Raw genomic sequence first — 17,692 nt, 5'->3', positions numbered from 1 at the left:
CCTGTGACCGGAAGGTTGCTGGTTCAATCCCCAGTGCCGACAGTCCATGACTGAGGTGTCCTTGAGGTGTCCTTGAGGTGTCCTTGAGGTGTCCTTGTCCCCACCGCTCCAGGCAAGTGTGCTCACTGCCCCCTAGTGTGTATGTATTCACAAATGGGTTAAATGCGGAGGTGAAATTTCCCTCTCACATAATAATGGAATATCACTTAACTTCAGTAGATAAGACTAAAAGTGCACACTGGTCTTAATCAGTACGACAGACTAATCAAAGGAGGAGTTGATGGTGCAAAGACCCAGCCTACAAAGCTATGATGAAGTAATACAGACAATTCGAATGTTCTGAACAAAAGAACTGTATAAGCTAATTACTTAAACATTTCGAGCTTGGTGCTATCTGGACAGGAAACTAGGTCAAACACTGGTGGGCCTGGACTGCCAGGAAAGGATTCATTCTATTCTCTAGTCTTATCAATATCAATGTTTAACTATGGACATCCCATTGCCATTAGATATGCTTGATCCAGCTATAATAAAACACACATGCTTAAAGGACCTTGGTCTTCTTGGCGTCACATGCAAATCACTGTGGACAGTATTTCACTGGTTGACAAGAAAACATTTTATTGCTTTGTCTTCTGTGCTAATGTTGTACGCTGACCTTAACTAGGGCTCTACAAATTACTTGAAACAGTAAGTACTAGCGAGTCTTCTTCTTCTTTTTTTTCGCATTTGGCATATATCCCTTATGTTCAGTGCTATTGATCAATGCCTTAGATGCTATTTAATATTTCAGTCATTGTGGGGTGATCATTGAAAGGCTAAGACTGTTTGCTAAGCCTCATTTGTTGATTTTATAAAATAAGGACTTTGATTAGCAGCAAAGGTAGGTAACATATTCTTTATGGATCCATCCATTAATATTGAGCTCATTCATTCTTTTGTATGTAAAGTGATGGACTCACAGCAAGATTTAGAGGAAAGGTAAGCGGCAGTCATAGTTTTTAGCTTAAAATTCATGTTTTTTTTCCATTGCTGGTAATAACTTTGATAACTTTGGTTCTTCTGTGTCTCAGCAAACATGCAACCTTAGAAAATGATGTCACATTCCAGAGCTACTTGCAAAATGAAGTTCGGCCTTTTATTGAGTTAATTGACTCTCTGAGGCTGCTTGGCATTGACAAAGATCTGAATCTGCCCTCCATCGCGGTAGTAGGAGATCAGAGTTCTGGGAAAAGCTCTGTTCTGGAGGCGCTTTCCGGGGTGGCCCTTCCGAGAGGCAGCGGTAAATTTACTTCCTCATGACCTCACGTAGAAAACGTGTGTTTAAAATCTGCTAGATTTGGCTAAGGGAAGGTTTTTTTCTCAATTAGCCAAACGAATCACACTGGCATTGTCCAAAGCCAGAACGCAAACATCATTTGATCTTTAATGGTTTTGATAATTGCCTGTTTAAATAGTACGAATCAAATAAAGTGCTACATTTAAAGTAACAGGCAGCTGCCGTTTAGCAGAATTATATATTATTTATTTATTTATTTTTATTATGTTGTGACATTTTGGAACAAGTGTAGCAGCAGCACTTAAATCCTTCCCTTATGTGTACATCAGCCAAAATAAATTATTAAACCAGCATGTCTGAAGACAAAATCTGCCCATTCTTATTTAGGCTGATTGCAATTGTAAAACTCTGTCTGATGCAGCAAATTGAATTCACTCCAACAGCTAAATGTCTTGAATCTATTATGTTTGATGGAACTGACCCCATCAGTGCAGCGTCACTTTTCCCAATATTTGAATAATCTATATTTAAGTGGCATTATAGATGTCTGGTTTCATTTTCAGTTTGACACCTTTTAGGTATCGTCACTCGCTGTCCTCTGGAGATAAAACTGAGGAAGAAAAAAGGGAAATGGGAGGGAAAAATCTCATATGCCGGTCATTCCGAAACATTTTATGATCCATCACAGGTGGATAAATTGGTCAGAGAAGGCAAGAGTCCATATTCACCATAACAACTTATAAGCAGTGCCACAGTCTTATGAAGGTACAAATTTTCCTTATGCAGTTTTGTGTAATTTACTACACAGCCCAGAATGCTCTAGCTGGAGACGGGGTGGGGATCTGCCATGATCTGATCACTTTAGACATATCCTCCCCTGATGTGTGCGACCTCACTCTCATTGATCTCCCTGGCATAACCAGAGTTCCTGTGAAGGGTCAGCCAGATGACATTGGAGACCAGGTGAGCAGAAGGACAAGGAAGTCCCTCAATATATATGAAATATATATGCGACAATGTGATGTTTTGGAACATCAATGCTAAATATATTTAACTTTGCCATTTTTTAATATTTAAATATCTGCAAATATGGGCATCTATATGGAAATATATATAAACATATACACATATGCAGATGAAATGTATGTAATAGTGAACATTTTTCACATTTAAATTGGTCAAAAATGAGAAATTTGGCATTTTGAAAAGTATATGGAGACATGTTCCCTTTGCCTATGGAATAGTTCTGGCTTGGAAATACAGCTGTTGTAGAACCTTTACAATATGCTGATTTTTTTAAGCTTTAAAAAGTTCTTCACACTCACTTACATCTAGTTTATAAACTGGTTTTCTTTAAAGAGCCATCCATTGAAAGGTTCTTTAGGGATTAAAAAAATTTTGTTCTAGCATCCCTTCAAAGAATCCATTCTGGTTCTACTTGGTGTCTTTATTTTTAATGATTCACTGTTTTTCAAAACTGCTGTATGATTCAGTGGTTGAGATGTGAACAGAGTCATTCAGAGTGGTTGGTTTGAAGTGGTTCACTGTAGAGAAACTTGCTGACTCTGATTTCTGTACAGTGGTGCTGATAGGAACCAATGTCTACAATGCAAATACAGCCATTTTATTTGCTAAGTCTTTATATGTAATGTTGATGAGGGTGAAATAGTAAATCTGCATGTTTTCTTTGGCATGTACCTCTCCGCCTTGCGTGTTAAAAAAACAGGCCAAAAGCTTTTCAAAGCAATAAAAAAAAAGGCGTCTGGCAGCAAATGTATTGCTTTTTGTTGCAATTATTTTCTATGACGTATAGGCATTAAACTCTCAACTCAGATGTCTGGTTCCTATCACCACCACAGTGAACGATTCTGACACAATAGGTTTCTGTAGAATGGCACAGTCACAACAAACCACTCTTGGCCATGTCAATAGGGCTATGTTTAACAATTCTGACATTCCCCTTTAAGACTGTGAGCTAAAGATTGCACTAGAGTGGTCTTAGTTTCTCAGATAATTCTCAGGTAATGTCTCAGGTCTTTTTCATGTGAACTTTATCCACAAAAAACTTGAATAAAATAACAGCCGCTTTCGTGAAAAAGAACTCTAACTTTCCTTTTCACATTTCTAGATCCGCAGTCTCATTTTGAAATACATCACCAAAAAGGAAACAATCAATTTAGTCGTGGTCCCTTGTAACGTTGATATAGCCACAACAGAAGCACTGAGAATGGCACAGGAAGTGGATCCTCATGGAAGCAGGACTCTAGGTACTTGAAATATCTTTCCTAACCTGGAATTATGGTGTAGTGTTATATCATATTGTGATGTATTCACTCTACATTCTCTCATGAAATGCAATGTTTCTGCTCTCCACTTACAGCGATCCTTACAAAACCAGATTTGATTGACAAAGGAGCAGAAGAAGATGTCTTGAAGATCGTCCAGGGCAAAGTAATTCCTCTCAGTAAAGGCTACATCATTGTACGATGCCGAGGCCAAAAGGACATCAACGATATGATCTCTTTGACTGAGGCCATGCAGGTTGAGAGAGATTTCTTTAAGAGCCACACATATTTTAGGTACTGTGTTATACTTTGCGACATGCCATGTACCTTGATTAATAGATATGATTAAATTACATGAAAATTTACAGTGTTACTCAATAAACACTTGTTTCTCAGCTCACTTTTGAATGAAGATAAAGCTACCACAGAGTGCTTGGGGAGAAAGCTTACGGGAGAGTTGGTTGACCACATTAAGGTTAGTACAGTGCTCTTTATTGTTAACTGAAAAAAAGTCTCAGAAAACTTTGAAAGATGTATTCCAAACAAAACTTTGTCTCCCTGACAGAAATCACTTCCACGTTTGACAGATCAGGTCCAAAGCCTTCTATCTCAGCTGCAAGCGGAGCTAAAGACATATTACAAAGGCCCTCCACTAGACCACAAAATGATGGGACCTTTTCTGAGTCAGGTAGCCAACTTCTGATGTAAAACCAGTTCCAACCACCACAAGATTCAATTATCTCACACACTTATTACATGGAAACCCAATGCGTAGTTAGATTCAAAGAGGGCACTCTTAAAGGGGCATTCAAGCCTAAAGCTAATATTTTATTTGATAGGTTATTGTGATGAAATGTAGTATACCTGAGTGTAGCCTTGTATCCCTCAGCCTCTTCATTTCTGAATGAATTCACAATTTTGTATGTTTATATTGTTTTCGTCACGATCAACATTCTCTTACTACGATACCCAGCATGCATTACACAAATAGCACCGGGGATCCACCTCATCCTAACCGCTAGCCTGGTGTAGATGATAAAAAATACAGACAAAATATTCAGCCACAAATTCTGTGAACAGACAAAATATTCTGTGTAAAAAATTCACAGCATACAAGTATCTACTCTAAAGAGCTTGCAGTCCCTCTCACCTTCAAGAGGCTTCATCAGAAGAGGGTTTTTCTAGTCTTAAATTGGAAAATCATGCTCTAGAGACTAGGTAGCACCTAATTAATTAAATAGGACGGAAGCTTTTGCAACTCAGCTTGTCATATTTACCAGCTGATGTCATATTTAACATTCAAATAATATTACATTTCAATAATCACTTTACTTCAAGCATGGCATTTTAAATGTTTAGATGTTTATATGTTAGTATGTACAAGTGCTTTATGTTTATGCACAGGCCAGTATCTATATAGAATGCATTATAATGGATAGTGATACTCATACATTTATAAATCATCAAATAATTAGTTACATAACTTTATTATAGCCTTATCATGCATTATTAGACTTTATACGTTGCTTACAAAGCACTATTAATTTTTTGGTATGTATGTAAAGCTTTTATTTCAGGCTGCCTGGTGGCATTTGTGGTAACAAATAGAAAAGTTCAGCAGTACAAAGGAAAATTTAGGAGCATACAGATGAGAGCATTTTACATTTAAAAATATGCCGTAACACATTACATTAAGGGTACATGATCTGCCAGTAATTAAGGCATTTACTAATTAATAACTAATCAGAAATGAATGAGTCAATAATCAGGAACAAATGAATAAGTGCTATATTGACAACCACAAGACTAAATTACTAACACATGTACTAATGAATGAGGATGAAGGTAATCAAGGCTTAATTCAGTGCTTGAATTTATCAGGAATTCATGTGTTAATTAATGTTTGTTGTCACAAGATCCCCCTCAGACACAGCGCTCTGGAATATTATGCCTATCAAAGTCAACTGTGTTTTTTCTGTAGCTTCATCCTTTCATCATCCTGTCCTTCTGCTTCATCATGCTGTGTAAGCAGCCCTTATATTTGCCTGTTTCTATCTGTCAGGTCTTAAGTTAATTGTTTTTAGCTTCTTATGTTACCTTGTCTGTTTCTACCCACCTAGTGACTGTTTAATAAAATTAAAAGCTTGCACTGACATTGTTTTACAACACATTAACTCAGAAATAAGTTCATTGTTGATGAGGAAAGTGCAGTGCCTTTCTCCTGGAGTCTGTGCTGGTTGAGGTGTGTCAGTGAGAAAAATACAAAACCATGCAGTCAATTCTCAGTTCATTATAAAGACAGCAATGATCACTGATGACTGATGATGAATTTATAATGTTAGTGCCTCCTAAAGTAAAAGTGATGAACCAGTCACACTTTATTACTGATTATACTCATTTATCATGATTAATTTATAATGTTAGTGCCTCCTAAAGTAAAAGTGATGAACCAGTCACACTTTATTATATTAAAAGCTGACAAAATAGCAGAGGTTAATCATCACTATCAGACTGACAGTCATTCTTTTGCCCTTTCAAAAACAGTCATGAAAGATAAGCACAATATGGCTCATATAAAACATGACATTGACGAAATTCACAGGAATAAAAAAGCATATTTTATCATCATCTCATGACTTTTACACAATACACAGAACCAGAGCAGGTGAATATGTCAGTGTAGTACACGGAAAAGGAATATACTGCAGCGAGTGGTGTTTTCAATAGTTTTCAGCTTTACTGAAGAATAGAGAACAAAAGAAAGGGGAGAACATCGCGCCAGGTTAAGACTCGGCTAAGCGCAGTTATCGCCCTATCACTGTCTCGGCTCAGTCTGTTTACTGCTAGGCCCTGTGAAGCGCTGGAACTGCGCACACACAGCCCTTCAGAATAAGAGTCCCTGACAAAGGAGGAATAACAAATGAAACAAGCAGCATAAAATCAATATGATCATCAATGTGATTTTAACCGGTCAGACTACTAGAATCACACGACGTTCATGAGAAACACAAACCTTACTACTCTTAAAACCAAAAAGGTTTACTGAAAATAATTAAGCAGCAAACCAAGTATTTAAGCTACTTTACAACAAATTTTGAAATAATAGCATCTGCAAATCCGTTCTGTTTCACCACAGATAACAGCTGCACGTTTTACACGTTAGTCTAAAAAGAGGTGAGGCATGAAAATACATACAACACTCAGACAACAATACCACATGTAAATATTATATCTGCAATGTAAATTACATGTATAAGACAGTATGCATATTCATAACTCACCTTTAAAAGTAAGAAAAAGGCAAAAAGAGAAATATAAATTTTTTTAATTATTTCAATTATTTTCATTTGTTTCTCTATAATGTTTTACGAGAGATATTCACTCAAGACTCTATGGCCACTTGACATATAGCATTTATCACAATTACTGCCATTTACTGGCAAAGAAAAATAGTAATTTCCAGCTGCAGAAACAGGTGAAGTGTTACATTTGAAAATGCTGTGTTTCCATTACTAAAACATTTACATATAGCAATTAAAAAAATAAATAAATAAAATAACAGATGTATAATAGGAAACTTCTGTGGTATATTTCAGAATAACTGTGGCATATATTAAGATAATTCACAGTTTTGATTAAATCAAATGCCTACTTTCAGTAATTAAACTAGTGTACAGTTTATTAAACACACAGCAGTTTATGTTTATGCTGTAACAGTATGACATTGCAGTGTGACAGGTGATTTTAAATTGTATGAACAGAATGAAACTAACAGCTTCTAGCAGTTCTCAACGTGTACTAACACTCTTTTTGTATGCTTAATTAACACATGAGTTCCTTATAAATTCAGGCCCTGAATAAAGCCTTTATTACCTTCATTCATTAGTGCATGGGTTAGTAATTTAGTCTTGTGGTTGTCAATATATGACTTATTCATTTGTTCCTGATTAATAACTCATTATTTTCTGATTCGTTATTCATTAGTAAATGCCTTAATTACTGACAGGTCATGTGCCCTTAAAGTATAACCAAATGCGCTGGTAGGCGGATTTAAAGCAAAAGCAAAAAAATGTAAACTGTGTTTAATCAAACCAGGGAATTCATTCAGTTGTTAAAGTAACAAGTGCTTAGAAGTTTGTAGAGACTGCAGCCACTCCTACAGATGGGCTAATGCTAAAACTAACACTAGTCAGAGCGATGTCAGATGCTGAGGAGGACTCTCTTTTACACGAGGTCTTTTAGCAAACCTTAATGAAGCAATACAAAGAACGGCAAGTGTGTTAACACTTATCTTCACATGCATTGTTTTAATCACAAATGTCAATGCTGTACGATCCTGTTTAATCCAACTGATTTATCAAGCTAAATCAGCAGCTAAATCTAAGAAAAGATAGCAAATGAACTAACAGTGTTCTGTAGCATAATTTAACATTAGACATGCTAAAATGATTTTAGAAATTACAGTAACCCAGATAACACACTTTAATCCAAAGCGTTTTCATGTTCAGGAATGAAATAATAGCAGCACCACACTCCAGATGATCAGGATAGCCTATGTCAGGCATTATACGCCGATCAGTAACACCTTTCCAACGTTTTCTTAGTCTAATCATTCAGGCTAATTTGCTACCAGCGCCGTTCTCACTGCAGGTTTGTTTGAGGAGTTTTGTTGGGAGTTTTTCTACAAAAAGAGCATTTAGGGCAGACTGCGAATGGCTGAGAGGCATGATCATAATTTTGTAAGCTGTCAACTAAAGACAGCTTAACCTCTGTGGTGCGCCACATTTTCTTTCTTCTTGTCCTCTATGCATCCAGATTATAATTGAGTTCAGTGACCGCATCAATGAATTGGGTAGAACAGGGGATGCAAAGCACAAAAATATATATGGACTCCTACGCCCAGTCTTCAAACAATGGGATGGATACTTAAGGACCAGCCAGTTATCATGTAAGAGCAGCAAAGAAGGAGATTTTTTATCCAACCATACTACATATTTTGCTTCTCAGACGTGGCAGCACTCAGCCTGATCACTTGTCTTTGCTTTCTTTTGGGCTCTGAATTCAGTCAAAGAAGCCGTGGAGGGAATGATCAATAAATATGATGACCTGCACCGTGGCCGAGAACTGCTAACATTTAGTGACTATTCATGTTTGGAGTCTTTAGTCAAAAAGCAGGTGAATGTTCTTGAAGAACCAGCAATGGAAACACTGAAGATCATCAGAGGTGAATAACTTCAGCATATGTTAAATTGGCATTTCCAGCCTAATCTTAAATTAGAGTGTGTGTTATTTGTCATGTTGTGTCATGTCAAGGCCTCATCAGAGCTCTCTAGCCACAACACCCAGCATGCATTAGCCAAAATCATCATAAAACCTTTGGGAATCCCTGTGGTGTCCGCCAGTCCTGACTGCTAGTCTAGCAATAGATTATAAGTTAATGAATATAAATAGCCAAGCAATAGTTTACCTCACACCTCAATTGCTGAACAAAATCATAAAGAAAACGGAAACTATGTCTTTATTCAACACAAACTGGATGTCAGAGGCCAAACTGAGGTTTAATATATATACTGTTGTTTATTCTCAGTTTTGTTGGTGGGATGACGAAAGCTCTGTAGACACTATCTGGATTTAAACATGAACAACATATGGAGCCTTCTAAGCCTTCTTTCAGACAGCAAACAGCTACATGTATACTAAAGCCCAATATCATATCAATATCATATATAACATTTTATCAAGCCTGATACACTTCAATATGCTTAAAAAATTATGATTTGTCAAGGGTTCTTTAGTAAAGAAATATATATAGAACCATGAACACTCAAAGAACCCTTTGCATGATTAAAGGGTTCTTTGCATTGTGAAAGAGTTCTTCAGATTGCTGGAGAATGTGTTGAGTCAGGCTGCTGCCAAATGCTCTAAATGTGAGTGATTGCACTGTTCACTTTGGTCAGGATTCTGAATTGAAATGGTATTTGGAGAGAATTCTGTGCAAGAGGAGTTCAAAAATGAGTGTAAATCACTTTCATTTTCAGAGGTCATTCAAGATGAGTTTAAGAACGTGTGTGACATCTCATTTGAAAACTACCCTCATCTGAGATACATAGCCATGGTAAGTTTTTTATTCTACCTTAAGGAGCTGTAATGAAATCAAAGACATTTTTACAGTACACAGTTTGCATCACCATATCTAGTTTTTCAAGGTTTGATGAGTTGATACAGACAGAAAATAATCTGTGGTGCCACATTTTGAAAACTATTAAAAGCGTTTAATACAATGGTTTTATTTAACACTTCATGTACCGAGCTGCACCAAATATAACTATACAGGTCTAATTGTTCTCTTTTTGTAATGAAATTATATTCATATTACTATCTACAAACTATGTTTTGATGTGGTTTGATGTAAACTACCATAATAGTAACTATTATCATATTGCAGAGCCCTAGGTCTGAAACCCAGACCAGAGAAACCTGACACTTTTTCATTGTGTTTCATCAATTTTCATCATAACTGTTGTACATGATTTATATATTTTAGGCCAAAATCTTATTTTTGAAACTATCATAAAAAATGCCTCAGGCTTTTAGTGGCATTGAACGCTTAAGATGGACTACAGTCTGTAATTGTCAAACTACTCCTATATAGGGCTCCTATATAATAAGTAGGGCTGATAAAATATACAATGAGTGTAGAACCAAGGACGTCATTTTAAAAAAGTAAAAGTAAGATCAGTGTTCAAATTCTGTCACAAATTGGATATAATTAGAGGTCAAAGATTAACATTCATTCACACAGCGTAAACAATGTGGCCTCCATTAACTTCTACTGTTCAAATGTTTTCCATAGACAATGATTGACGATATTCAGTCAAAGCAAGAAGCCAAAGTGGAGACCAGGATCAAAGAGTTCATTCGTATGGAGCAACTGGTTTTCACTCAGGACAGTATCTTTCAGCACAAACTCAGCAACTCCAAACTTTCAGTTCAGGAGGATTTAAGAGATGAGGCCTTCTACGATGATGATGGCATTTATTCATCAAGTGGCTGTGCAGCGCTTGACACCAGAAAGCTCATCCCAGAAAAGATTGTCCTTTACTATGAGGTTGGTCTGATGTCATATATTGAACTATTAGCTGTGAAATACTGATGCTGAACACAAATGATTTTTGGGTGGAGAAAAAGTATTCCTAATTTCTACATTTCTAAATCATTCAGAAATAAGTCAGAAATGTTCAATGTACTCAATGATTTGAAACTAATATGATTGCAGATAAATGTATAAAATGATTGTTAATATTGTTCAGTGCAGCTCTTAAATAGTGCAAAGTTAATGAAGCAATAAGCCACTTGAGGCTGGGCATTACTGCAATTTTATCACGGGAAGGGTGTTCTTAAGCATGATGTGAAGTGGATGTAGTTACTTTAGAGGAGGATATTGTTGCCTAGCAACCACAGACCACTGAATGAGAACGTTTGGTCGCCCTTTGCTATATACTGCGGTCATTTCATGAATTTCTTAAAGATTTTGTTGTGTCGTATAACAATGAACACAATGATAATGCAGCACTGTTTAATGCAAAACATTATGCTTTAGAAGTCCTTTTTGGTCACCAAATTACCACGAGTCTTATTTAGCAATTTACCAATCCAGCAGTGCCTCTCTTCTCGTGCTGGGGCTAAATCTCAAACAGCTGCCTGCTCCCTTCACACCAAACATACTTTAATTCAAGAGTGTGATATTAATGTTGGATTTGTTTAGCATGTTAGCTATCTTTTAGCATGTTAGGTTTTTTCATACAGTGATGCAGTAATACACAGTTCAGTTGTTGCAAGGCGGTAATAAGTGTGCATATATTCCAATCAGATTTTAGGACCAGAACTGTCCGTTTAATAAAAAGCTGATCGAAAATAAAGATGTTAGATTTTGTCCAGAATCATCAACCAAGCTGTAGAGCATTTCTAAAATGACTGAGAAAATTATGTATCATCAAGAATGAAGTTCCAATAGCATTAATATCCAGAATGCCTTGTATTTCAAAAGTACTGGTTAAATCTCACGGTAGAAAACCTGACAAAAAAGAATGTATACAGAAAATTCCAGTATATTGTTTATCATTTTCTACAGTCTTGTTTTTGCAAAACACTCCTAATAATGAATAAAACATCTCAAAATATCCTTTGGTGCCAAGTACATTAGACATCACTACTGTATAACAATGAGCAATATCAGTGGTTTCAGTATCAGTGGTTTCAAAGTTTTGGATGGTACTGCATATTTGAAATATGGATGGGTAACTGGGGGTCTGAGTACAGCACAGGCCGATTTTCCTGCTCTTCCCCACCTACTAATCATTCAATTATCCAATGAGTTTAATCAGAAGAGCCTGAACAGGAAAATCACAAAACTGTGCTAGACTACAGTCCACTGGGACCATCATTCCCAGTCCTCCTGGACCATCATGCCCCCCCACACTGAGTATGTTACTGAAATGATTTGTATGCTTAATGCTTACAGTATATTGAAAACCCTGGAAACTATATAATATAATATAATTGGCTTAACAGTGCTTTGATGCATCAGAGAAATGCATAAAGTGTGTATCGACTTGGTCTTGCACAGAGTGCACATTTTAGAAGTGGGACATACTTAGACACTTCCTGCAAAGCACATAAATGAGCGTACAAAATGACAAGTTGTGGACTTTGGTACAGGTGGAGTAAGTGAGGTTTTGTCCTTGACTCTTGTCATACTTTATTCTGCTCTAATCTACTGCAAGAAATGTGCTTTACTATTCCACCTAGTGGCAGGAGCACCAACAGTTTCCCTTGCTGATCTGTCTGAGACAAAGCAGTCATTGACAAAAAAAACACCATTAAATGTAAACATGGGATGTTGAGGGAAAGGATTATATACTGTATAATCATATTATTCAAATATGACTCTTTGGTTTCAGATTGTCTACCAGAGACTGTCAGACTACATTCCAATGTTGCTCCTGCTCTTTATGCTACAAGATGCAGCTAAAATGTTGCGTGATCAGATGATGGACTTGAGAGACGGCGCAGACGTGGCCAAACTACTCACTGAAGGTACCGAAAGAGGACACAAGCGGGCCGACTTGTTCCAGCGTCTAGAACGGCTGAAAGCAGCTCAAGCCAAAATCTATAGCACAATGTAAGATCTATACTATTTGTTGGACTAGTGATGGAGAGAACACCAGTCAGGGGATCAGAGGGGACCCTGTTCCTTGATCAGTGATCATTAGATAAGAGATAACATGAAGTAAATCTGTTGTTGTATTGAGGTAATGCAACTGACAAATTTTAAAATGAAGGAATTAAGCAGGAATCAAACACATTGCTGAGTGATTTCAGCAAACCTTGAAGAAGATGTCATAGAAGACAGCTGGGATAATTGTGATTGCAGCTGAACATCCAGAAAGAACACAGTACTTGTTTAATAAAACGTCTAATGCTCTTTTGTATGACCTCTGACCCTGAGAACTAGTTTCTCAGAAAAGGCCTACCACTTAAAGAAGAACCTTTCAGTTACCTCACATCGGAATTTCTGCCTCACTTGATAAAATGGACGAGTATAGAAACAACGAGGTGGTGTTAATGCTATTGTGAAACAGAATCCAGAATATACCAACACCTTTGAAATGTATTCTACTTCAATGACAGTAGAATAAAACCTTCCACTATAAAAGGAAAGAAACATATGTGCTGAATATGCATCAGAAAACACGACATTATTCTTGTTATTAGTATTTTTTTAAGTGATTTTATAAGCCATTAGATATATGACTGTACAGTAATTCTAAGTGATGTAATTTGTTCACATACTTTTACAATTGAATTACAGTATTTAGACTTTAGCCTCCCAACAGTGGTTCACTCACTTGTTAAAGCAAATCTGTGCCCCTAAGTAGTACATTACACTGTCTTATTAAATACAGATTAACAAGTGATCACATGACCCTAATCAAGAGTAAAGACACCAAATTAAACAAACTCTACATTTGAGTGCTTATTCTAAAATTGTTTAGATTTATTTACATTTACACATTTGGCCGACACTCATATCCAGTATTGTTATTTTGTGTTATTATGTAACAGTTCAAGCTGTTGAGATGTTAACAAAGCCATTGAGAGTGATTTAATGTAGGATAGTACATTGTAGGGCAACTTACCAACTGTATTGTCTTTACAATAGTCGTGATAGGAACCAGGTGTCACAATGTCTAACACAAATAAAGCCATTTTATTTACTATCTAAAATGATCTGTGAACATGTGCCATTGATGGTGGTAAAATAGTGGTAAATCTGAAATAAAACACTATTTTACTATCATCAATGGCACAGAGTGGATCTTTCTCTGCACTGCAGTAACACTGATGTGGTGGCGTGTTAGTGTGTGTGGTGCTGGTCTGAGTGGATCAGGTACAGCAGTGCTGCTGGAGTTTTTAAACACCTCAGTGTCACTGCTGGACTGAGAATAGTCCACCAACCGAAATGCTCAGTAACAGCGTCCAGGGGGAAGCGTCCTATGACCACTGATGAAGGACTAGAGGACAACTAATACACACTGTGCAGGTGTGTCTATTAGAGTGGACAGTGAGTGGACAACTCCAGCAGCACTGCTGTGTCTGATCCACTCGTACCACCACATAGTGTCAGTGTCACTGCAGTGCTGAGATGATTCTCCATCCAGATAATACCTGCTCTGTGGGGGTCCATGGGGGTCCTGACCACTAAAGAACAGGGTGAAAGGGGGCTAACAGAGCATGCAGAGAAACAGACGAACTACAGTCTGTAACTGTAAAGCTACATAGTGCAGTGAATGGACAATGAATGTAGACACAAGGAGGTGGTTTTAATGAAATGGCTGATCGGTGTATCAGTAAATGTGCAATTTTTCAAGCAACAATCACGAAACAAAGCCACATGATTGCCTCTAATAACACCAGTGAGGCTGATCTTCCAAACTTTTTGTACATCAATTCTGCTTTTGTTAAGAGCAAAATGAGGAACTGAAAAAATGCTGGAATAAGGGAGAGTAACTATCCGCATCCAAATGTGTGAGGTTTGTGGTAAATGATAAACAGCACAGTGTTTTTTGATTAAGGGGAGATTATTCCATCTCATTTTCTATTTTTTTCCTTTAGCTCCACTTATGATAATTGTAGCTGGAGTTTATAATTGACCATTTACATGTTTATGTGCATTTAATGGGCTCATATCATGAAAAGCAATTTTCTTGAAATAAAAGTTTAACCCTTGTGTGGTGTTGGGGCCTGTGGGACTCATTTTCATTATTTATTAAAAGAAAAATGATGTGATTTATTATTATTTCAACATCAGATTCTTTGGCCTTTGCTCATTTTCTGTGGAAAAACATTAAAAAATAACACATTTTCAATGACTTCACACTACACCTACACTCTGTTCTCCTTCTACGTGGCCTGCTGTTAGTGTGTGTGTGTGTGTGTGTGTGACGGTATGGAGCGAGGAGGTGGACGCATGTGCTGAGGTAAGCAACATTTATTAAGGGCAAATCCAGGGTCATACCCAAGCCGGTCCAGGGTAAAACGTCCAACACGGAGAGCAGGAGGGACAGACATGATGAAATGAACACTGAATCAAACACCAAACACCATGAGAATACAATACATCCAACAACTCAGACGGTTCAGACAAAGACCTGTAACCAGACAGGGGAGAACACAAGCCTTAAATACATAAGGGTAAACGAGGGACAGGTGGAAACACAGGTGGAGACAATCAGGGGCGGAGTAACCAAAACAAGGGGACGGACTAGGAAACCGGTACAAATGCACATGGAAGATCAAAATGTAAACAAAAAGCACATGGACCAGACTCGGAGGGGCCAATCGTGACAGTGTGTCTATGTGTGTACATTTTTGTATGTGTGTGTGTGAGGGTGGACAACACAGACAGGCTGCTGACAGGCTTCAACTGCTAAAGGAGAACTCTACGCTGGCCACTTGTGATATTTTAAACATCTGGTATTTTTACGCAAATTGTTATGGTTAATATTTAAAAAAAGAATAATGCAGTGGGATCACCAGACCGCTGAGTAATAAGAACATGAACACCACACAGCCCAGTGTCACACTGAAGTTATAAAGTATGTTTCAGCCTCATGAATGAGACACAATACAAGAGAACCAAACAACCTTTTTAATTCTAAGGGATAAAGAGAGGCTGGAAAATTGCCATGTAGAAATTAATTCTAACTGTTTTTAGTACTTAGTCCCTTACAAAGAGTGAGAGAAAAATATCATGGGAGAAAACAGAAAACACAAGGAAAACTGTGCTGTATTATGTTTAATTCAAAAAGCAATCCAGGCTAAAACATTCTTTATAACTTCAATGTGAAAGGGCAGAGATAACGGCTGTAGACTGAAATGGTGGATTTATGTTTTGATGTTATTTTATGTATTGATTTTTATGACATCACAAAAACAATAAATTCACATTGATATGAGCTCTAATTGGACGGGAGAGTGAACAGTCTATTATGAAACTTTATTACACTTCATCAAAGTGTAATTTCAAAACAGTGAGGCAAATGTAAGGTCCTACAAAATTCATTTGAATAAAAGCTTTTAAAAAGATGAATTAGTAGCACAATAACTGCATAACTGCAGCAAATTTATTGCTTTAGTCAATACTTTGGTCTCGGGGTCGTTTGCATAATCTGGTGCTGTATTTGGAAGCAGAACAGACACAAATGCACACTAAAGCACCATTTCCACTTCACTTCCCAAACACAATGACCATAAACAGCTCAGACTTACAGAAGTTACATGCAAGCATCTTGTGGGAAACCACAATATTTTCATCCTAGCCTTCCTTCATTTTTATTCAAATCAAAGATGCTGTGATGCTGACTGTGTTTTAATGAATATAGTAGATAATGCTTAACAAAGCACTTTACTGTCCCAGATGGAACTTCCTTGATAATCAACAGCTACTTAAAATACTATATATAGGCACATTTAATGTTCAGTTCTCTTAAATCAGCACAGCTGGAAACTACAGCAGTGTGTGCTCTGTCTACAAATCCTGCATCAACGGTAGGTACCTTAACAGAACTTATACAAAAGTCACCCTAATAGTATTTCAAACTAAATGACTTTTGAATCTTTGGATCATTGCTTCTCCCTAAATGATTTTAATGTCTCATCTTTTCTTCTATTTCTTTTCATTATGTTTCCATGTTAATCATGTTTTCTAAAACTGTTATTTTGTATACTTATTTGTTTATACTGCCTTGTTAAGGACACAACTGTCTTGCTTTGTTAGTGTTAAAATGATTCAATGTTTTAAGTAAAACAGCCTCTTAAAGAAGAATTCCAGCCATGTTTTTTTTTCTTCAAAATGTCCACATCAATCATTCATTGAGTCATTCAGAGTGGCTTGATATGAAATGGTTAATTGTAGATAAACTGGCAGACTCAGTGGTGGTGATAGGAACCAGGGGTCACACTGCCAACAACTCAGATATAGCCATTTTATTTACTATCCAAATCCACCTGTGAATTTACATCAGTTTCCTGAGTTTTATATGTAATGCTTTCCTAATCAACTATTTTATCTCATGACGCCCTGTATGTACCTCACCATGAATGTCTTTTAATAAGATGTTTTCAACCAAAACCTTCACAAAACTCACATAAAACAGCGTCTCAAGGTTCCTATCACCACCACTGTGAACAATTCCGTAATTTTATATCTAAAACCTTAACACATTTCACATCAAACTATTCTGAATGACAACTTAATTATTTAACAAAGCAGCTATATTGAAAAATGTATACACAGAGTCAGCTTACAGGATGTAACAAGGATTAATATTCTCAAAATTTGGCATTTTTGCATAATTATATAGCTGAGATGTAAACCGTCATTCAGAGTGGTTTGGTGTGGAATGCTGAGTTTTAGAGAAACTTACAGAATCAGAACTGTTTACAGTGGTAGTGATATGAACCTAGTTTAAGAGGTCATTGAGACCCAGATTTTAATGCCTCTGTAAGGTACACTGTAAAAATAGCTTGTCAGTTCAGCCATAAAAAATTACTTCAAGTGGTATCA

The 17,692-nt window shown here is 36.9% G+C and overlaps 1 protein-coding gene across 1 annotated transcript; it reads left to right on the top strand.

Moving 5' to 3' along the window:
• The first annotated feature begins 574 nt into the window (after positions 1-574).
• On the top strand, positions 575-14,228 carry LOC108434715 (interferon-induced GTP-binding protein Mx3-like). Its single transcript, XM_017710056.2, has 14 exons — positions 575-690; positions 951-981; positions 1,074-1,282; positions 1,858-1,989; positions 2,088-2,242; positions 3,408-3,546; positions 3,660-3,858; positions 3,961-4,039; positions 4,130-4,252; positions 8,380-8,512; positions 8,630-8,788; positions 9,603-9,679; positions 10,418-10,672; positions 12,525-14,228. Coding segments are annotated over exons 1-14 (1,917 nt in total). The 5' UTR covers positions 575-689; the 3' UTR covers positions 12,750-14,228.
• The last annotated feature ends 3,464 nt before the right edge of the window (positions 14,229-17,692 follow it).

Source organism: Pygocentrus nattereri, chromosome 12, assembly GCF_015220715.1.
Source record: "Pygocentrus nattereri isolate fPygNat1 chromosome 12, fPygNat1.pri, whole genome shotgun sequence".
Lineage (NCBI taxonomy): Eukaryota > Metazoa > Chordata > Actinopteri > Characiformes > Serrasalmidae > Pygocentrus > Pygocentrus nattereri.
Note: the sequence above shows the minus strand (reverse complement) of the source record. Positions and strands in the feature narration are given on the sequence as shown.

What these genes read in the sequence shown, in the direction of transcription:
- LOC108434715 (XM_017710056.2), top strand. An exon ending in GGATAAATTGGTCAGAGAAG is followed by an intron (nt 1,990 to 2,087) that starts GCAAGAGTCCAT and finishes TTTACTACACAG; the next exon opens with CCCAGAATGCTCTAGCTGGA. An exon ending in AAGAGCCACACATATTTTAG is followed by an intron (nt 3,859 to 3,960) that starts GTACTGTGTTAT and finishes CTTGTTTCTCAG; the next exon opens with CTCACTTTTGAATGAAGATA.